Here is a 22,765-nt window from a genome sequence, read left to right on the forward strand (position 1 = left end):
TGTTATGCTCTGTGCTTTTTTATAGGTGTAGTGTGAAAATTGTGGCTGCAAATGCCATCCCACAATACTGGGGTGAAAACTAATCTCAGTGCAAAGGATTGGAGGTGTGTGTGTGTGTGTGGGGAGGGAATTGCTTAGCTCTCCAAGGTGGACTATCCCAGACACTGTGGGGTGGGAGATGTGGGTTTCCTCCTGCACAGAGCACCTACTGGCAGAAAACAGAAGGGTCTGTGGATCCGTTTCCTTCCTCTGGCAACCACTCGGCACAAACTTGTCTGTGTGCCCACAGATCTCTTTGCAATTATAATTTTTCTTCTTTCCTCTTCTTTCCTTCCTCAGTTATGCGAGTACTTCAGCCTAAAATTACCGCTTTCCTTTTGGAATCATCTCTATTTTTATGTCCTTGCGTCTAATGCCAAATATATTTCTGCCATCTATTTTTGCAGAATTAGACCTGAATGGGTTTCAGCCTTTATTTGGTAAAAGCATTATTTTGAACAGGGGACTCAAGCTGTGAATTTAACCACTCTCGCTTTGCTTTCACTGCTGTGGTATAATGTAGGTGGCAACAAGAATATTCTACAGGGAGAAATACTGTTTGTCATGTTCTGTGTTTATTGCTTTGTAGAAATAAGTCATTTTTTTTGCATCTAATGACTTATTTCCAAGTCATCCTGCGCCTCCTACAGATGCTCTTTGTTACAATCATAGAATCATAGGATGGCCTGGGTTGAAAAAGACCACGATGCTCATCTCGTTTCAACCTCCTGCTATGTCTCTAACCAACAGACCAGGCTGCCCAGAGCCACATCCAGCCTGTGTTCACATCTCTTCCCTCTGCTTTCCAGCTCGGTCTGTTTGCTTCTCACTTCCATTTTGTTTTCTTACATATCAAAGTTGGTAGAAAGCAGATCACAAACTTTGAGGTGTCAGAATTGAAGACTTCATCTGTTGCCCTTTGCAAAAGGAGGTACGTTAGTTGCCCTTTGCACTCTTACTTGCACAGCACCTGAATAACCAGAAACCTCCAAATAACCGGCATTCATTTTGCATTGAAGTGTAACTCCTCTCCACACAGCTTTGTGCTGACGTGCAGGTAAGTAATGACACTTGATGTCATGTTTGATAGAATTTGGAAGTTGCCACTTTTGACACTTACTTTGCTAGTGCAGCAGTTGCTTAAGCAGCCCTGTTGTCAATAGAGAGTGTGCCACCAGTTGAGTCTGGAGAGCTGCCTTTGTGGCCAGGGACTTCGTTTAGGATGAGGAGCTGTTTGCAAGACATCTTTGAGTTCCGTTGGTTGGATCCCTGTCACTGTAATGGAAGTGTAAACTCAGAGGTTCAGTTAATTAGATTTTTATCTGTTCACAGTGGGTTGATGACTTAGTGCCTCCCCTGCCTTCACCTTCTCTTTGTTCATCAATCTACTGGTAAATGTGTCTACAGAATAGGACAGGGCTGCCCATCTCTTTCTCTGCCTTTCTGATTTGCAGTGCAGTGTTTGCTGGCCTCTTGGTGGTGCTTGTTTGGTTTCATGCATGGCACAAAATTACTTTCATCCCACGGCACGTAGATATCTTCCCTGCAAGCAGGTGAGCTGTGTTCTCTCTTCAGACACACGGGTACTATTGAACTTGGGCACTTCTTGTACTGAAGACATTCCTTGTTACCTGGAAGAGGCTGCCATAAAGTATTTAAGTAAAGCCCTTCACCTTGGGGCATTAACAGTCAAGATGTGAGGAGAAAGAAGGGCAGCCCTGTGTCACTTCATAGCTGCCCTCTTTTACTAAGATATATCATGCATGACATTTGCATAGTTGCCTTGTTTGTGTAAATGTAAAAGAATTAATTATTAATTCAAACATTCCTTTGAGATGAGTTTGTTTAAAAGTTAACTTCTGGAGTCGTTCTGTGGCTGAAAGGATGCATGAAATGAGTCTCTACAGTTCTTTTTTTTAACTGGTATTTGTAGGGTCATGTTGCACAGCGATGGTCCAAGGCCACGTCTAGACTGTGCTGATCAGATAAGGGCTGAGGTCAGTGCGTGGGTTAACTGGGTTAGCAGTACTGGCAGTGGGAAGATAAAGCACGCTGCCTCCAGGGCTTCACAGCCTGCCAGTGATGTTAATTGGTTTGCTGATGGAATGCTGCTCTGTAACCTCTGAGGAGCTTGGAAAGCCTGTCTGTGCCGTACCCATCTGTCAACCCAGAGCTGTCAGCGATGCTGGTGGTATTCAGACAGACAGTGTGACTGTGGGCTGCTACCAGCACAGCCCCACGTGTTGGACTGCATGGCAGCACTGGTGGCTGTGCCAACAGCTGGCAGCAGGGCTGCGCTGTGCTCTGGGTGCACTGACAGAGCGTGGCACTCCTGGGGGAAACAGCACACAGCTGTTAAAAAGGCATTAAATAAAACATGGATGCCAGCCTCGTTTACTCCATAGCTCTTGTTATTTCTGACAGTGAGCATCCTGTGGTTCAATTGCTTGATTTCACAGCTCAGTGCTTTCCATGTCAGAACGTGAGGCTTACCATTTAATGGCTGCTCACAGAACCCCAGCCTCCCATTTCTCTTTCTGAGAGCAAAGCCTGGCTTCGTCACGAGGCGTAGTTGTGTGTTTCTTGCTGGCAGCTGCACACGCCTGCCTGAACACAGCAGCGAGTGTGCCCTGCTCTGCAGGCAGCACAGGCTTTGCAATGGGAGTGCTGGACCCACTGTGTTAATGGGGCGCTGCCTGCTGGGATTCTGCAGCTTTGTGGCAGCACCAGTGGAGTGCTTTCATGTGCTGGTAATCAAGTGTCTAATCCCATGAATTCCTTTCCTTTGTATTTCAGCAGGGTCCTGCTTCTGGCCTTGTGATGTTCGGTGTTATCTGTAAATTCGATGGAGAAAGAGTCTGAATTTGCTGAAGTCAGCACGCTTTTTTTGCAAACATTGATGCATTAAGTCTGCTCTGGTTCCTTAGGAGAGAGTAATTCATTCCCTTCAGAATGAAACCAGGCCATTCCAAAGGAAATGTTTGTGCTCTTCTCTGTGGGACTCGCCACAGGCTGTGAATCCTCTGGGTGCTGCCTTTAAGTAACTGAAGTTAACCTGCTGTAACCAAATGTGTTGCCTCCTCAAATAGTGTCCTGGCATGTCCTGCTGCTCCTGGGAGGTTATGTGAATCAGCTGAAGAACGCTGCTCGGGCAGTGAATTCCCCTGTTCCCTTTTTAACTGTAATCTTTCATAACTGCAGATGAAGGAAGCTGTCAGGGCAGAAACTCTCATTGCAATTTGGGCCACAAAAACACTTTTGCCCTCCTGAGGGCACAACAGATGCTGGTGTGTGCTGGCAGCTCCCCACTGATGTTGGTAGCCAGGTGTCCCTGTGATGCTGCAAGCAGGGGGTGCTGTGTGGAATGCACAACGTGCCCAGATAATTAAAGCTATCTTCTGCTTTCCCCTGCAGAACATACGTGCTGTGGGTTACCGCACCTGCTGCTGGAAGCTGTGCCCTTGGCTGCAGCAGCATTGGAACATTCTCCTGAAGCTGAACTATGCTGTACGCTGCACTTGAGCTGTTTTCACATAACTCACAGTTTGACAGTGTGTGTGGGATTCTTCCTTGGGGTGTCAGTGCCGGGAAATGAGCTGTGGTTTTTCAAGGATGCTGAACTGCCGTTCTGTACTTGTGCTGTGCTCAGTGTTTGCCCCAGGTGGGTGTTGCTGGTGGCTGCTGGCCCGGCCCCATGCAGTTGCTGTGCATGCAGGGGCCATGGCAGCACAGTGCCCCTGGGCTGGTCAGCAGTGCTCTGACTTCTGCTGGGCTCTGCTGCGCTGGAAATAAAGTCAGAATGAAAGCTCTGAGGGTTCCCTTCTCCGGGATCTGTCGTCTGCTGCAATGAAAACTCTGGTGGCCTTAGGTTTGCTTTATTTGCCACTGCCCTGCATGCCCATGTATGGGAAATTTATACTCTGTAATTACAATTTGTGTACAAGAGTACGGACAGCTTTTATTCTTGAAGCTGGAATTGGAACTCCTGAGCAAAGCTGTACAGGCACTTCAGCGTCATGTTGTTTGTTCTTTCTGCGTATACTGGCTTGTGTGCATGGAAAGGCATTGGTACTTTGTGCAAGTAATGCACCTGTGTCCAGGCCGGCAGATTAAAATGCTGTTAAACTCCTGCCTGCAGGAGTGGGAATTGGACCTGATGATCTTGGAGGTCTTTTCTAACTGGAGTGATTCTGTGGTTCTGTGGATGCTGAGTTCTCCTTTGCCCTCACCTGTAACAACCTGAAGCAGATCGCTCTGCACACTTGGCTGCTGTCTCTCATGTTAAAGTAGAACCAGCATCCTTCAGGACGCCTGATGTTGCCGTCACAGTGATTGAAGGATTGTCCTCAGTCTGTGTCCTGTCACCAGAATCTGTTTCTTTTTCTTCCCAAAGTTTCATGTTCTCTACTCCAGTCTTACTAAAGCATCTCATGCCTGCTGGGCTCCTCCTGCTGTCTGCCATTAAGGAGGGGATCTGGACCGATCTCAGTATCTCAGCTCCTTAAGTTTTCCTTCACTGCCAACTTTAAACCAAGCTTTTAGGCAGCAAACCATTTCAAGCGAGAATCTGATCTCTAAAACCCAATTATAAAGTGCAGTGCTGCACTGAAACTGTCTTTCAGGGAGGAAGATTTTGATATCCAGTTTTCAACTTTTGAGCATTGCAGTGGCTTTGCTTACAGAGCTGCAGATGAGATTTTGCCCTGCATGAGCAGCCCAGCTCCCACACGGGGCTGCATCCAAATGGCTGCTTCGCTTCTGTGCTTGTTGTCAGCAGGGATGTGTGTGAGTTACTGTGTGCCTTGTAAGGGAGGAGCATGGCCACAGTGAGCAGTTAGAGCTGGGGGATGTGAAAGCATGAGTTTAGTTTTTCAAGGGGAGTCTCTTCATAGGGCTTGGAGATTTAGTTTCTTTTGGCTTATATATGTCTCTTGTGTTGGGATTCTGCCCCTTGAAGGGACCTGGGGGCCCCTCTCCATTGCTGAGTGTATCGTTCCAAGCTGTCCTGCAGCTGGTTCTCATTGCAGGGTGTTGATAGTGCAACGCACAGCCTTTGGACTCCATCTGAAGCAAGCTGTTTTCACAGCTCAAATAGCCACTGTCTAGTTAAAGATTTCACATGCATAAGTCAAAACGTTAGTATTTAAATCTAAAAAATGATGAATAGCACAACTTTTTCTTTCCATTTTTTCTTGAACATGTGATGTTAACTTGTGGGAGTGAGAATGGGAAACCCACAGCTGCTTTCTCCTAGGTACGAGTCCTCCAGTACCCGCAATCTGGGAGTAGCTGGGCAGGTAAGCTGTGGGTCAGGATGCTTTGTGGCTGCAGCTCCACTGCTTGTGGTTAGCAGAGGAGCTTCCAGCGCTGTGTTGGCAGGTGAGGGGGCAGTGGGGGCTCGTGGGCAGCATGCAGTACTGTGAGAGAGCAGCCTGCTCACACACACCTTTGTTTCTTTGTGTTCCTTTCTCCTGCAGATCTCTTCACCAAGAGAGTCTGTCCATTCTCCAAGGCTGCAGTCCCCTCAAGGAGCTCCAGGCAGCGATGAGTTGCTTTTTAGTAGAAGAAGACCATCAAGAAATTCATTTCAGAATAGTGTAGATTTTAATTCTGAGCATTCTTCCCTTTGTGCTGGTGAGTACTAATGTGAGTACGCATCTCATCTGCCATTTGCAGACAGGTTGATACTGACCTGAACTGAAGTGAGTATGGTTTATTGCCTGCAGCTGTTGGTTTTGCTCTGGGGTGTCATGCACAGCACGGAGCTGCAGAACAGGCACAGGGTGACGTGCAGCCCCTTTTCCTCAGGGCAGTCACACCATCTCAGCACCTGGCCCTATTCTCCAGCCCTGCTGTACACACACACATCCACCAGATTTAATAGCTCCATCAGAGCTTATGGGTCTGCCTTTATTGCAAATAGTGCCACCATACTTCACAGTGAGTTCAAACGGTATTAGTGTGCTTATGTGAGCAGGTGTATCACACCAGCCTTTCAGTACCTAAAGGGAGCCTATAAACAGGAGGGGAGTCAACTGTTTGAGAGGGCAGATACCAGCAGGACAAGGGGAAATGGATTGAAGTTGAAGAAGGGCAGATTGAGGTTGGATGTCAGGGGGAAGTTCTTTACTGTGAGAGCGGTGAGGTGCTGGAACAGCTGCCCAGAGAGGCTGTGGATGCCCCGTCCATCCCTGGAGGTGTTCAAGGCCAGGTTGGATGGGGCCCTGGGCAGCCTGGGCTGGAATTCAGTGTGGAGGTTGGTGGCCCTGCCTGTGATGGGGGTTGGAGCTTCATGATCCTTGAGGTCCCTTCCAACCCAATGCATTCTGTGATTCTGTGTTACACATCTTCCTGCTGACTCTCCAAAGAGAAGAAGTGCCCTTCAGAATGGCAGCAGAGTCATGCAGCCAGAGATTTACACTGTGAAATAGAATTTGAATTGCAGATGAAGGAGACACAGAATATTACAGACTCCTGAGCAGGAACAGCTGGTTGACTAGAACGGCGCTTCCCAAGAATCAGGTGTTAGTGACTGCAGGATATGAAATCCTAAACCACGAACTGGACAACATGTTGGGGTGGTCATATTTACATATGATGGACTCTTCACAAGTCTGGATCAGTTCACATCTCATCTAGATTTGTGTGTTGCCTCCTTTATTTTTAACTTGTCTGACCAGCTCGGGTAGCGAGCTGTCTGAAGAGGGAGCTTCAGAGGTTGTTTAAAGGAGGAAAAGTGTCATGTTTTTGAAAACCAGCGCCATTAAAGGTTTTAGGTGTAGGACTGCATTTAATTTATGCTAACAGTGTCAGCTTAGTGGTTTGTGTTTGGGTAGCCAAGAAGCGCACAAAGAGGCTGGGCAAGACCATGCCTGCCTTGTTCTCTCCCCTTGGCAGTGCTGTCTGCTGTGCATTCTCTGGGGGGTGCTGACATGTGTGGAACGCAGAGTTTCCTCACAGGCTGAGAGTGGTATTGCTGTAAAGAAACTGGCTGTGTTTGGGGGTTTGAAGGTGTGGTCTTCCTTCTCTTGTCATGTATTTGAACAGCTGATTGCTCTATCGTGGGTTCTTTGTGAGCCCCTCATGCTCTCAGGGTGGGGGGGGTGCCCTGGGAGAGCAGCCAGGCGTTTCTCCAGCTTGTGCCTATGAGGAGGATTAGGAGGTTGCTTAGAAACTCTTGTATTTATCTCATAGAGACTGGTTGGTCTATACAAAATCACAGTGTCTTCATTTGTTATTAAATATCATATACATTTTTGTTAGATGCCATCCGTTAAGTATTTCTCTTATTAATTGTGCTTTCCTTTTGAAAGGTGCTGTGGGTTCTCATCAGCCACATATTTCAGGGAGATGTGGAGCGCTTGGATGCACACAGACGCGTGGGAAGAGTGGCAGTGTGGACTCTGCCTTACAGCTTTTGGGATTGAATAGCTGCCAGCAAGACAAAGGTATATGGATTTTAGCTGTATCGTAGGGCACGGTGTGTTACTTGGAAAGTGTCTCGCTTTCTCTATGCTGACTGAAGAAATAACAACTGGGATATGTTGTTCTGTCCCTATTCAGAGTCTTTCCATTTTTGTTCTACTGGTTTCTAGGAGAAAACAGTGTCTGAATGTTTTTTTCAAGGAAGTATCACTCAAAACGTTTGTGCTGTATTTGTATTTTTGTGTCACTGAAGTTTGAAAGTTGTCTGTCCGTGCTGTGCAGTGCAGACTTGGAATGCAGAACAGCAAACAACAGAGCTGTGTTCAATCTGTGTTGCAGAAAGGAACCAGGCGAGACTCGAACTAGTGGGTGCTCTAGGGTTGATTTTATTAACAGGCTCAGTGCAACAAACACACAGAGCTTGGGTCACTCCTAGTGAATGACATCCAAGCTTTACAAAGGTCCTATATTTATATGATCAGAAAAACATTACATCACTTACGTTATCCATTCTTGAGACTAATTAACATATCTTCAGTTCTTCTTTTCATGCTGTGTTCCATCTTAGGTCCTTAGCTTGAGCCAGACTTCATGCTTCACGTGTTATTCCTCTTGAACTTCTCAAAAACTTCATTCTCTTCTTTCATCCGAGCTAGACCGGTCCGTTCCATCTGTCTCGTGGTCATCAACTTATTAACTACTGAATAACAGTGTCAGCACTATTATCGTCTAACTCTGCTGTTTATAATCTCACAATAGTCTACTACCCCTACATGGGTCATGGTTCAGGGCTATACAGGGGATACATGAGTAGCATATTGGTTGAGAACTTTACCATTTTCCCTATCAGTCCCCCCTTTTCTAAGTACTACTTTCCCAAGTATTTTATTGATATCTATCATAAACTGTCTTAGGTGGCGGTGCCTTTACAGCTATAGCAGATCCCATTCGCTTGCAGCATTGTATTAATACATAAACAATAACAATCACAACAATCACAACAATTAACAACACACAATAGGGCCCCTCCCATTTGGGCTCCATTTTATGTTTCCGCTTAAACACTTTCATCATTACCAAGTCTCCCGGGATAATATCATGTACTTTAACATCTCTTGGTAACCCTTGACAACTATATGCATATTGCTGAATTCGCTTAAAAGAATCTTGTAAATACAACAAATATTGAGTAATATTCTTTTCCCCTTCCAAAAGTGCAGTTTTTGCTGAGACATACGTTCCTGGTACTACCACTACTCTCCCAAATAAAACCTCAGCTGGACTAATTTTTAGAGGCTCTCTAGGGGATGTTCTCAAATCCCATAAGACTAAAGGTAATGCGTCTGGCCATTTGAATCCTGTATGTGACATTACTTTGCCTAATCTATCTTTAATGGTCCTATTCATTCTCTCTACCTTTCCCGATGACTGTGGATGATAAAGTGTATGTGCTGCCATAGTAATTCCCAGTGTCTTTGACAATTCGGCCATCATTGAGGAAACAAAATGTGTTCCCCTATCTGAGTCTATTTCTTCTGGGACTCCGTACCTTGGAATTAAGTCTCGTAACAGAATTTTAATCATAGTTTTTGTATCATTCTTTCAAGTAGGAAATGCTTCCACCCAGCCGGACAAATGGTCCACAATAACTAACATATATCTAAATCCCAATACTGGTGGCATTTCAGCAAAGTCAATTTGAAGTTTCTGAAAAGGATATTCGGCTTGTGGTTTCTTCCCTTCTTCCATCCTGGGTCTGGTTATCCCATACTTTTGACATATTTCACATCCTGCAGCAATTCGTCTTGCTGTCGCATATACTCCCAGTGCTATCCACAAACGATCAATCTGATTTGCAGTATTTCCCAGACCGCCTTCTATCATGATACCACCTTACCAAGGTTAACAAATATTTATGCGGTAACATAGGTTTATCCCCAATCATCCAAATCCCATCTTTTTGAACCGCTCCCATACGCATCCACACCTCCGGTTCCTCCTTATTCATCTCTGCATAAAGCGTCTTAGGGTCCGATAGCACTGGTGTAGTTTGTACAGTCACAATAGGAACACTAAAATTAGGGTGCACAGCAGCTGTTCTAGCTGCTGCATCTGCAAGTTGGTTTCCCTTTGCTAACGCATGTTTTTTAGGACTGTGTGCAGGTATGTAAACTACAACAATCTCCCGCGGTTCTTGTATAGCCAATAACAGGTCATGTATTAGCTCACCGTGAGCTATTGTTCTTCCTGCCGAGGTCAGAAAGCCTCGCTCTCTCCAGAGCATGCCAATAGCATGACAAATTCCGAAGGCATACTTTGAGTCCGTGTAAATATTTACCTTCTTGCCTCGTGCTAATTGTGCCACTCTGCAGAGCGCAATAAGTTCTGCTCCTTGTGCTCCCAACCCACCTGGGAGAGATTCTGCTAGTAGAACAGTCAGCTCAGTTGTTACAGCGAATCCAGTGTAGCGCTTTCCTGCAATGAAATAGCTAGAACCATCAGTGAACAAATTCAGCTCAGGCTCTGTTAATGGTTCATCTTTTAATTCTTCTCTTGGTCATGAGACTGAGTGAATCACCTGCACACAATCGTGTTTATTTTGTTCTCCAGTTGAATCAGCAAGTAAGGTGGCTGGATTCAAAGGTTTTGATCGTTCTAAGGAGATATTATCAGCCAGGAGCAGAATGACTTCATAGCGTTGAGTGCGCTGTGGAGAAAGGGATTTTTCTGCATACTTTTTAAGCAAAATTTGTACTTCATGTGGAACTTTTACAACCAGGGGATGTCCCAAGACGATGGTTCGGACTTTTTTGGTGAGTTCAGCCGCTGCAGCCACAGCCCGAATGCAATAGGGAGTTCCCCTCACAGCAGGATCTAATGACTGTGAGTAATAGGCCACAGGCTGCTCCTAAGGTCCAAACTTTTGAACTAAAACCCCTTTTGCAATTCCTCTTGATTCGGTAACATACAAGGTAAACGGCTTACCATAGTCGGGCAGTCCCAAAGCCAGGGCTGAAAACAGCACCTGTTTAATAGCCTGGAAAGCTTGCTGCATTTCATCAGTCCATGGTATAGGTTGGATGGCGTGATCATTAGTAGCTTCTTGTAAAGGTTTAACAAGTTCACTATACCCTATAATCCACGGTCGGCAAAATCCAGCCTGTCCTAGAAATGCCCTCATCTGTTTGTTCATGATTGGTCTTGGTACTGCTTGTATAGCATTAATTCGTTCTGGATCAATTTTCCTTAACCCTGAAGCTAATACATACCCTAAATACCTCAGGCTTACAAAACTGCAATTTGGAAAGGGAGACTTTATGTCCTTTCTCATACAATTTATTACACAGATACTTTGTGTCTTCTATGCAGGCTTCTTTTGTTGCACTAGCAATAAGTAAATCATCAACATATTGAACCAACACCGATTTTTGACGTAAAATAACATCCTTTAAATCATCTTTCAAAATCTGTGAGAATAAAGTCGGCGAACTCGTAAACCCTTGAGATAATTGAGTCCATGTCAACGGCTTCCCTTCCCATGTGACAGCAAAGATCTCTTGGCTTTCCTCAGCAATAGGTATACTAAAGAAAGCTCCCGTCAGATCCATTGCAGTATTCCACCTGGACCATTCTGGTATCTCAGTTAATATTAGTGAAGGGTCAGGAACTACTGGATGTAGGGCTTCCACATGTTCATTAATTGCCCTTAAATCTTGTACGAAACAATATTCAGGGATCCTGTCCTCATCCCTCCTATTTTTCGAAACAGGCAAAATAGGAGTATTATATGGACTAATAATGGGTCTCAATATCCCTTCATCAATAAAATACTGAATTTGTTTCTATAGACTGGGTAATGCTTCTGTTGCAATCGGGTACTGTTTAATTGAGGGGGTGGTCCAGCTTTTGTCTTGATTACCACTGGTTTTGCAGGTTTCAAAAATCCTATATCCTCACTACTATGACTCCACAAACCAGAGGGTATGTCCTGTAAGTCGTCTGGAATTTCAATTTTCTGTTTCTGTTCCCTTTCTACAGCTGGTACATTCCCCAAAAAGTACAGCTTCATCCCTTTCGAATTTAAATCTAATTTAGTTCCTAGTTCTCGGAGGACATCCCTTCCTAATAGGGATATTGGAGAAGTGTGTGAAATAACAAACTGTGCCCATGTTATCCGTCCTGACAAAGTCACGGGTAGTGGTTTACTCAAGTATTTCTCTTCTACCCCTAAAACTCCCTTAATAGTAACAGTTTCTATTGATTTTTCAGGCAAATTGAAATTTAACAAACTTAAAGTTGCTCCTGTATCTACTAAGAATGTAACTTCTAGCCCATCTACTTCTGCGATTACATGACCTTCCGGACTCAGAGTGACAGCCATCTTCCTGTTATTGCGGATCAGTTTGTCTCAAGCCTCCCACTCCTGAATCTATACGAGGCCCAGATGCGTCTGCCACCGGATAACGCTGGGGGGTTAGAGAAGGTTGAGGTCTGAGGGGGCATTCTCGCTGCATATGCCCCAAATTTCCACACCAATAACATTCAACTTCTCCACCAATTTGGGGTGGAAATCCTCGTCTCCTTCCCCGATTTCCTCTACCTCTGCCTCTAGCATTTTGCCACCTATTCTGTTGAGTCGACCGAGCGATTGTGGCTGCCAAAAAGGCCATATCTTCTTGTTTTTCCTGCCTCTCACGTTTCCTCTCAGTCTGTTTCTCTCGTTCTTGTCGCTTCCGCTCCTCGTCTTGTCGCATTTTCTCCCGTCTCTCTTGATCTCGCCCATTGTATACAAAAGTGGCTACAGATAATGTTTTTTGCAGCCCCTCTGCCTGCCATCCTGGCATATATTTCTTAAAATACTTATTAATATCGGGTGCAGCCTGATTTACAAATACACTAATCGCAAGTGGCTCCTGAAAAGTCTGTTCTGTCATACCCCCATACTTAAGTAAAACAGAACGGAGTCTGTGCCAATAATCACTAGGATGTTCATCCAACCGTTGCTGACATTCCTGTACTTTGGACCAATTAGTAACTCGCTCGACACACTGGCGTACAGCCTCTATCAAACCCTGTGTAGCTGTTCTCCAAGCCTGAAGCTCGTCCTGAATAGTAATATTCCATCTCGGATCGGCTATGGGCCATACAGGTCTTCCTGGATTAGTATTTGATAACTCTCTATCCTTAGCCATGATCCTCTCTCTCTCTTCTACAGTAAATAGTTCCTGTAGGAGAGTCTGTGTGTCCTCCCAATTAGGTTTATAATCTCTGAAAATACTAGACAACATCTTAGCACATTTTTCCGCATCCTCCTGTAGGCGCAGCATTTTCTCTTTCCATAGCATCAAATCTCCTGGTTTCCAGGGTTGATGTACTGCTGCTGCTAATAGAGGCGGTACATCAGGTCCGGTATCAGGACCAGCCCTCAGATTAGAATGAAATTCAGTAGTCATTGGATACTGTCCCACCTCTTCACCATTTCCATCTTTTTCATCATCAAAATATGCTAATAATTCGGTTTTACTAGTAGCCTTCCGCAGCTTAATCTGACTCCTTTTATCAGCCCAGTTTATCCACACATATAAATAATCCATTTGATAAAGATTTCTATCTTGGAGTATTCGCCGCATGGTAGCGAGACGTTTATCATCAAACGTCCCTTCAGGTGGCCATACTTCGTCGGGACCAGCCCCACAAACCCAGGTTAATAATGGCCAGTCGTCCTGACACAGAGTGATCACTCGCTTCCTATTTAATCCTGAAGTACCCTCAATCTTACCCCAGTTACACAAAATTTCCTCTAAGGGTGAACCCTTCGGTATAGATGGTGATCCCTCCATCATTATTCTCCAAACAGAATTCCAAAGTCCAGTAAGAACTGCAGCCACTCTGTAATGCAGGGACTCGAACCCCAGAAAATAGAACCCAGGGACTTGAACCCCGGAAAATAGGACCCAGGGACTCAAACCCCAGATAACAGGACTTGAACCTTTAAAAGAGTGGATGCACTTCTTCCGGATATAATCCAAAAATTAAGGCACTTACCACAATCAACGCCTAGAGTCCCATCTGGGGTGCCAAACTGTTGCAGAATGGAACCAGGCGAGACTCGAACTCGTGGGTGCTCTAGGGTTGATTTTATTAACAGGCTCAGTGCAACAAACACACAGAGCTTGGGTCACTCCTAGTGAATGACATCCAAGCTTTACAAAGGTCCTATATTTATATGATCAGAAAAACATTACATCACTTATGTTATCCATTCTCGAGACTAATTAACATATCTTCAGTTCTTCTTTTCAACGCTGTGTTCCATCTTAGGTCCTTAGCTTGAGCCAGACTTCATGCTTCACGTGTTATTCCTCTTTTGAACTTATCCAAAACTTCATTCTCTTCTTTCATCCGAGCTATCCGAGCTAGACCGGTCCGTTCCATCTGTCTCGTGGTCATCAACTTATTAACTACTGAATAACAATGTCAGCACTATTATCGTCTAACTCTACAGTTTATAATCTCACAATAGTCTACCACCCCTACACGGGTCATGGTTCAGGGCTATACATGGGATACATGAGTAGCATATTGGTTGAGAACTTTACCATTTTCCCTATCAATCTGCTTGAACGATTCTTCTCTTTGAAGTGTAATTCTTTATAAACATGCCTGCCAAACAGCTTAGGCTTAGGCTTGGTTGACCAAACGCAGAGAGGGAATGGATATTGTGAGGGAGAACACAGTTTGCCAAATGAAGTTAGCAGATCTGCCTGCAATCAGTTGGGTCAAATGCCACCCTTTAATTTTTACTGTGCAGAGAGTGTGTTATTTCCTTACAGATTGTTGTTTTAATAGCTGTCACAGAGGGTAATTACCACAAATAGTGCTCTTTTACTTTGTTTAGTTTGTGCCAGCCTGAATTTTTCCAGCAAGACCCAGCAAGGTGTTTGCAGTCAAGCAGAACATACGTCATCCTCACAAGGCACTGCTGCAAACCAGGGGGCCTTCATCCTGCCCTCCTATCCCCTGGCATCACCTGGGAGCAGCCCCAAGCGCCTCTCCTCTCCAGCTGAGTCCCCGAAGAAGCCCCAAGAGAACACCATGAGCTTCTCCAACTCCTGGCCTCTTAAAAGCTTTGAAGGGCTGCACAAACCGAGTTCTCAAAAGCCAAGAGACGGTGCAGGTAGGAGTGCTGTTAGTATACCGAGAACTGATTTCACATTGGCTTTTGAAGTGACTACAAGGAGCAGGCAGAAAACTTACATTGCCAGGTAAACAGGGAGTCACGCAGGGCTCTGTCTGTAAGTGTGAGAGTTTCACAGCTCATCTCACTGGAGGCTTCTTTTTAAAAGTATCATCTTTGTATATCAGTACATTTAAATACTGACACGTTTCAACCATGTCATATATATATCCCATATATACATATACATATATGGGATAAAAGATAACACGCAGTGGCTCTGCTTTTCTTATTGGGGATGTTATCAGCAGGAAGCTCACCATCAAACTAAAAATCAGACCCCAAAATGTAGCACTTCTGAAGAAAGTTGTTACTTCCAACGCTCCAAACGATGCAGGTACAAAGAAGTTCTGCTCGATGTATTTTGCCATTTTACCTCTTTATTTGCAGTTGGGAACCTGCATGTCAGATTTCCAGCACTTAGGAAAGCTCTTTAAATTCTGTTTACAAAAAGCCACCTCTCCAGTGGGTGGAATCTGTGCTTGTTCCATCCCAATTTACACTGACAGCTAATGGCACAGGCTGCTCTTTGTGCTCTGATTTCTGTCTCTGGAGACCTCACACATACATCCTGTTAACCTTGAAAGATCTGTAAGCTTATGTAGTTACAATTATGTAAGCAGTTTACCTGGTTTCTTTTGAGTGCTTAGTACAGGCAGTCTTCTGGTAGGTTAAAATGACTTCAGTATCTGTTGAGCTTAAATTGATGCCCCCCCACTCATGAAGCGTGCTTCCTTTAAGCAAAACTACAGTTTCCACATATTATTTTGCACTGTTTAAAAGCAGTTTGTTCTGAGTTTCATCTTCACTGAGACTCTCATTTCTGCACATACATAGAAGGTTTCTGAATTAACTCTTCGGAAGCCGTCTGTCCTTTGAATGTACAGAAAACTTTTGTCTTGAAGGTGTCTGTTAATCTCTGGATGATTTTCTCTGTATCTTCAGCATTTTATGTTACTCTGTTTCTTCAGGATAACTTTGTTGTCTCTCCAAAGGACTGACATCTGGCTCTGTCTTATCCAGGGCAGAACTTGCAGGAGAAGCATTCTCCTCTGCAGCTGAAGCCCACCTTGTTGAGACACCCAGCGTCCCGCCGGGGGCTGGCTGGGAGCAGCAGGCCTGTGCCCCCCATCCCACGCCTCGCCAGCCCACTGCCCAGCAAGGCGCAGGGGAGAGCCGAGCAGTGTGAGGACGCCTGGATGAATGAAGCGGGCAGGAAGCTTGCAGCTGATCTGTCAGAGCTGAGTGTTGATGACGAGGAGGTGGACCACGAAGAGGTTTGTCTATGTGTGATTCGACACGCTTCTCCAATTGATGGATTATAAGACAGAAAATAATACGTGTTTCTGACTCAAACTGTTTGACACTGTCATCAGTGCAGTGGATCTTCAGTGAGGTACCATTGGGTGTCTGGCAGAAGCCAGGTAAAGCCTTAAATGTAGATTCTGGAGTACACTCACTGCGCTTCTTCCAGGCATCTTAATCTCACTTTTCTTCTCAGCGCTGAGGTTTTCAGTTACTGTGGCACTGAGACAGAACAGCAGCCCTTTGTGCAAATTCTTTTGGTATTGAGGCTTCACTGTGAATTTCACATCAGCTTTAAAATAATGATCACTCATTTTAAAACAAATCACTCCTAACTTCATTGATGAAGGGTGCTTTGGACTCTAAGCTTCCTTAGCCTCCCAGGTCCACTGAAGCAGGCTGTCTGTGGTACTCAGCACTTCCCAGCTCTCTTAGAATTCAGTTGTTTTTTCATTGTATAAATGAGAGAAACGGGTGTGAAACTGGATCAGAGTGATGCCACATTTGACATTAGGCTTCTGCTCTGTTTGGGGGGTGCTTGTGCCTGTCCCTAATGCTGTGCCTGCTGCTGGTGAGGGATCCTGGTGCTGCCTCTGCTGCTCAACAGCCTGAATTGCTCTGCACCAACCTGGAACGTAGTCAGATGCCACAGAGCTGTGACAGATTGCTTCCAGAGGTGGTCAGCTGTGTCCACCTTGTCCGAAGCAGTGCTAATTACATGACAAGTGTTGGTATTCTGGATGGTTTTGTTGTGTGCCGTCTTTCCCCATGCATTTGTTCTTAATTCTGTCACAATTGATAGAAATTGTTCCACTCTCAAATTCTGCCCTTCGTCCCCAGGCTTCTAAGAGCTGTAGAACCTTATGGCTATCTTTGCAGTCTTCTTCCATCCTGTATTCATTACTGGAAGTACTTTGAGGTACTGAACAGGCAAGGGAAGAATCAGTGCCACAAGCCCTGAGCTGCTATTGAATTGACAGTCATAATTTCTTATGCTTTTTTCCTTTGCAGTCATTAAAACATGGTCTTCTTTTATTTTCCAATCCTGTTTAGATGCAGAGTTCACTCAGATCTCTACGAAACAGCGCAGCTAAGAAGAGGGCAAAGCTGAGCAGTAACTTTTCAGAACTTGACAGTCCTGATTCTGCTCTCAAGCTCAGTCAGTCTGCAGATGCCCCTTCTCATGCTTCCTCCCCAAGCTCCTGTAGTGAAAGCAGAGCTCACAGCCAGGAGTCTCTGACCTCACCTGTATCCACAGTCCATCAGAGAATGAGAGTAATGTGAGTAGAACTTACATGTTGACTCTGCTCTGAGAGTGTCTCACACAGTCCTTGCTGGTGTTAGTTAAATATTAACAGGGTTGGAATCTCTGATTCATCTTTTCAAGGAAGCTGCTATGCTTAATAACTTGATTTTTATCTGGGAATTATTTCCCAACCTGAAAAAACATCACTTTGTACCATTGCTGGTTAATGATATTCTAGTTTGTGTTGGTTTTTAAGTGGTGCGAGTCCCGTGGTGCAGTCACAGTAACACAGCACAGTTGGTGTAAAGTATTGGCAGTGGCAGTAAATGTTTTAAGACTTCAGGCTGTCACAGGAGTGATGTGAACCGTAGCAGTTCAGTATATGAGTGCGAGGGAGCATGGGTTCAGAGGATGGCTAAAGTTTGCTTGCCTGGATGTTGATGTGGGCATGTTTTTGGGGTTTATTGGTTGGGCTGTTTTTGCAATGAAAGGCAAACAACGTAGGTGAAACTTATCATTGCAAATCGTGAGCTGCTTCCATTTCATAACCTGTTTTAAAGAAATGAAAATGTCTTTTGTGAAATATTACAAATTCTGCAGTACAGAATCTCCTTTTCTGCCCCAGGAGCCCATGATAAAGTCACTTCTGGCGCTGTTCTGAAGAGACCTTTTATCTTAGTAGAATAGGAGAGAAAAGAGGAGATATACATAAGAAAGGCTATTGAGGGTGAAAGGGGACTGAAATGATTCCGAAACAGTCTCCAAACTCATCTATGTGTACATACCCTCTCTGTGTGTGTTACTGCTGGATCACAGCTTTTAAAATAACATGTGATAATGCTGGAATACCTGAAATGTCAGGGTTACAACCTGCTGCGTGTGATGTGCTTCCAAGTCAGGTATTGGCCAGAACGCCTCTGATGGAGTCCGCATCCTGGCCAACGTGCCGTTTCCATTTTTGCGTGGCACACAAATTAATGTTTTACAGCATGCAGAGTTCTGGAATGCTGAGCTGGTAACAAAGAAGTGACTTCTGGCAGGAAGGCTGAACTTGCAGACATGACAGACTATATCCCAAGGGCTTAAAGAGCCTTGGAATGTTCAGAGAACTTGCAGTTAGTTCAGGTGCAAGCTTGCCTGCATTGTCTGACCCTAAAATCAGGGCAGTTGGGCAACCAGATGGTGGGCTGCTTCTGTGTATTTGCTTTTAGAGTCTTTGGTATTCAAACACATTGAACATCTGTCTGCTAGAAAAAGAGCTGCAAACAGCTCATTCCTGATAGCCACAGGGTGGTGGTTTTGTTCCCTGTCATTTGCCCTCCTTGCCAGATTGGAGCCAGCAGCATCAGTCCTCTAGGCCAAATGATTCCTTAGCTTTTTGAATCTATGTTCCCAGTAGTGTAAGGCTGACCCTTAAGGGTCGTCTTTATGCTGTACTTCACAATGGTCCTGCTCACCAAGTTATTTCTACTGAATTCATTTTCGTTTTCCACTCAACATGAGCTCTGGTAGAAGTATTCAGGAAATGTTTGCTTACTGGGCACATTCGGGAGCAGAAACTGGAATCTCTTGATGTCTTTGCTGGGAAGCGTTATTTAGTTAGTTATTTAGTTAGTTATTTAGTTAGTTATTTAGTTAGTTATTTAGTTCGGCTCTGACTGGCATAGAATTGTATTTCTGAAATGTCTTTTGTATTGTGACAGGTCAGACACGTTTCCCCTGCTGGGAAGTAAAGCACAGCCTGCAAGAATCTCTTCAGTGAGGAGCGGAGATGCGAATGTGGCAGAACATAACTCAAGCCCAGGTATTTCACCGTGCTTATGAATGCATTCCCTGCCTCAGCAACGTGATAGAAGAGTCAGTTGATTTCACTTTGCGTGTTCCTGATTGTTCAATGAATTTGTGTCCCTTGAGCACTTAAGACGAGGTAATTGCTAGACTGTATGTGGTCAAGTTGAGGTTATGCTGTGGAACAGCAGGCAAGGAGAGGCTCAAGGATCTCCTCCTTTCTGTGTCAGGATAAATGGTGTTAATGGAAATGCTGCCTGTGAGTACGTCCACTTCAAAATTCATAAGTGTATTACTTGCAAATTCATTGGGTTCCAGCAGGGAAGAGTAAGAAGGGTCAGAAGGTTGCAGGCAGCTAATTTCCTGGTAGGAGATTGAAGTGCAGTGATGCTACTACAGGAAACTGCGGGTTTCTGTCATGGGCAGAAATCAATTGCTTATGATTATGTATATTGAATCAACTTGGGTTCAGTTAGAAGATGTTTCCGTAGAGAACAGACGAGTGGGAGCCGTGCTCCTGAAATCCTTCTGTTCTTTCTGCCCAGAGACTCCGTGCTGCAGCCCCCCACAGCTCAGCAGCTGTGCATTTTTCCACCAAGGTTACAAGTGTGGTGTGATTCAGACTGGGGGGCATCGTACAGGCCTGAATTTGCCATCCCAGTCGATCCATCCTTGTCACAACCAACACTGACGGGCTTTTTTCTGTAACTGAGGTTAATGCTCCTTGTTTTAGATGAAGCTGTTTTCCTCTTTTTCAGGATAAAGTAGAAAATAGGTTTGTCAACTAACAGCTGAAGTCAGAAAGCAAACATTGCATACAGCGATACATACTGTGGTTAATGATTTTTGCATTCCTTATATGAAAAGATCTTCTGTGAGAAGTTAACCTTCAGCGTAAGATAACGAGCAGCACATTTGTCTTGCTTACTGAGCCGGCTGCTTGGTAGGAATGCGCAGTGCTGGACCTCCTGTGGAGGGCTGCCTCTGCTTTATGGATAAGGTCAACCTAACAGCTGTGCAGCCAACTGGTGGAAAGTCTTTTACTTCCCCTGCTGCCTGGCCATGGCCCATCTCACAGGTCAGAGCTCGGAACGCTCCCAGCTTCCACAGCGGGACCTGGAGAATTCCTGACAGTCAGTTTGTTGTTTAACCAAAATGGACTGAAGTTTTTTTTCTCACACTGATCCTGAATTCCCCTTGTTGTAACTTAATCCCATTACTTTTTGATTTCACTTCAGAGAATTCCAGTCTTTTCTTAATGCAAGCAGCCACTTCGAGGCTGGATGTGGCTCTGGGCAGCCTGGGCTGCTGGTTGGTGATGCCACAGTGCTGGATTAGTTAAGAACCATTAATAGCCATTTTTGCACTTACAGTCAGTCAGATGTGATCTGCTGCAGCGGGGTTTCAGTGAACCCATTTGATGTAAGAAGTTTAAACCTCCTTTAACAAAAGTTGGTTGTCTTTCCTATCCTTTGGCAGCGATCTTTTCTCATACGTGCTTTTCCATCATCTTAAGGTACTGATGTTTGGCAAAGCCTGCGAGTGTCAGTAGCTTGAAAATAAGTCAATACATGAAAGTCATAAATTGGAATGTCGGTGTATGGTGATACTTGGGAAGAATAAGAGATGTATGGAGGGGTGAGCGCCTTCCTGGTGTGCAGTGGGTGATTTTGTGTTCTCTTCTCTGCTGCAGTGTTGGCGTGTAGCTCCCAGCAGCTGAGCAGCCCAGGTTCCGTTTCACCCAGTGTGCTGTCTGAAGATGCAGTTGAAATCGTTGGTAAAGGTATTAAGAGAACTAACGTAGCTCCCACATCTCGTGTTTTTGAAGTGGTGGAAAGTATACTCTTGTAAAGAGGCAGGAGGAGAAACAGATCCTTAAGACATTGTAGATTTTAAACAGTCTGCAGTTTAAATGAAAATAGAGCCGTGCCTGAAGGTTCTGCAGTTATGCTGGTGGTGTTCCGTTCTAACAAGAAAATGGCTGCAGACTATGAAGGTTGGTTTGTGCTTGTAGCCCAGCCCGCCCTCAGCCTGTGGGCATCCCTCCTGCCTGGTGGCATGAGGTAGGATTACCTGGGCTGGAAATTGCTGCTCGTGGTTCGACAGCTTTTGTCTTCTGGAATTAATTTTGTTTTGCCTTGTTTTTTGCTGAGTTCTGCTGAATGGAATAAACACTTTGGTAAGGGTGTGACACAACGTGCCTTCCAGGGGTGTTTGCAAGTCCTCCTCCTGCACAAACACAGAGCCAGACGGTGACGTGTGTAGAGAATGGAGATGAACAGTCTGTGCAGGAGCCTGAGCCATCGCCGGGGGTCTGCAGGAGAAGCATCCAGCACAGCAGTGCTTCTCACTGCCATGTTGGAAAGGAGAAAGAGGTACAATCTCAGGACTATTATATTGTCTCACTTCCTGTTTTAGTATGTGTGAATACAGCAGAATACCCTGTGTTGTGGTAGACAGGATTTTGATTACACATAGCTCAGGTAACTTGCAACAGAATGCAGATCCTCTCATTGCAGTCATTTGTGGGGTTCCATTGTGAGGTGAAGACTGAAGCTGGATTAACAAAGCGATGCATTTGTGAGTGTGTGGTTGGCTGTGTGTGCATTGCTGCACTGACTGCGTATTTTGTAAATGACAATCAGGGCTCGGTCATTTTCTTCTGATGTTTGCAGGGTGTTGCACCAGACCTATAACTACTTCCTTATTATTCAGCGTTATTTCTTTAACAGTTGTTAGATAAAGATTGGGTTATGTGTCTGTGTAATGCAACTTACTGCAGTGTCCATGTAGTTTAAATCAGGCAGCAGCGTGGGGTCACTGTTGATTGCTGGCAACATAGCAAATAAATTTGATCTTCTTGGCATGGTCTGGAGGGAGCTTGTGTTTGCACCTCACACAGGCTATTGCAAGCAACACCAATTACCAGTATTGATGGTACCAAATTAAGTGAACTACATGAAGTGTTTGTGTGATCCTCTGACGTTTTAGATTAAAAGAATGAGGATCTTTTAAAGCACTGTGGAGTGCTTAGAGCTCCACTAACGTTTGCTGTTAGTTCAGCATTGGACCTTGAGACTCATTTTCAAGGCTGTGCTGGGGCTGGAGCGAGGCTCTGAGCTGTATTTGCTGTCCTGGATGAATGATGAGCAGTTACTCCAGATTGTGCTCTGGTGACTTAGATTTTAGGGAACAGCACAAGGCTGACAGAGAGATGGCAGACTTAGAAACCTTAGGCTTGTTGGGTAGCTTTGTGCTTTCTGTCAGATTTTGTATCACAATGGGCTCGTTACTTTCTGTAGGTAAAAGTGACCATGTCAAAATCTGCCCAGGATAAGATGAGGCAGAAGAAAAAGGAAAGAAGAGAACAAAGTCACAAAGAATATCAGGAAGTCAAAGGCCTTGAAGAAAAGGAAAGAAGTCCTTGGGAAAGACTGAACCTGAATGAACCCGAGAGCGCAGCAACTGACAGTGAGCACTGGTTTTGTGTTAAACTGCTCATGTGCTGTTAAACACTGCGGAAGTGGAAGTTAAAATCCTGTGATAGTTACTAAAAATGGTGTGACAGAAGGTATCACTGGAAGGAATGCTAAACCGCAGGTTATTCTTTACTCATTTGCATTAGAATGTGAGTAGTGCAGAGTGAGGCACTTGCAGAAACATTTGGAATACTGTAGTCTATAAAGATCTCAAAAACAGAGGAGGATTGGAAGCAGTTTTTTCCT

At 44.8% G+C, this 22,765-nt stretch overlaps 1 protein-coding gene across 3 annotated transcripts in view; it reads left to right on the forward strand.

Moving 5' to 3' along the window:
* Positions 1 to 22,765, forward strand: part of TOGARAM1 (TOG array regulator of axonemal microtubules 1) — a 36,722-nt gene that overhangs the window by 2,792 nt on the left and 11,165 nt on the right. For 2 of the 3 annotated variants that reach the window (XM_072338659.1, XM_072338661.1), the window contains exons 2-10: positions 5,517 to 5,673; positions 7,353 to 7,487; positions 14,363 to 14,641; positions 15,725 to 15,978; positions 17,060 to 17,286; positions 18,956 to 19,056; positions 20,734 to 20,823; positions 21,249 to 21,415; positions 22,343 to 22,511. In XM_072338659.1, coding sequence (XP_072194760.1) covers positions 5,517 to 5,673; positions 7,353 to 7,487; positions 14,363 to 14,641; positions 15,725 to 15,978; positions 17,060 to 17,286; positions 18,956 to 19,056; positions 20,734 to 20,823; positions 21,249 to 21,415; positions 22,343 to 22,511 — 1,579 coding nt within the window. The remainder of the gene's footprint in view (positions 1 to 5,516; positions 5,674 to 7,352; positions 7,488 to 14,362; positions 14,642 to 15,724; positions 15,979 to 17,059; positions 17,287 to 18,955; positions 19,057 to 20,733; positions 20,824 to 21,248; positions 21,416 to 22,342; positions 22,512 to 22,765) is intronic. The other variant, XM_072338660.1, reaches the window with a different exon arrangement.

The sequence above is a fragment of the Excalfactoria chinensis genome, chromosome 5, assembly GCF_039878825.1.
Source record: "Excalfactoria chinensis isolate bCotChi1 chromosome 5, bCotChi1.hap2, whole genome shotgun sequence".
Lineage (NCBI taxonomy): Eukaryota > Metazoa > Chordata > Aves > Galliformes > Phasianidae > Excalfactoria > Excalfactoria chinensis.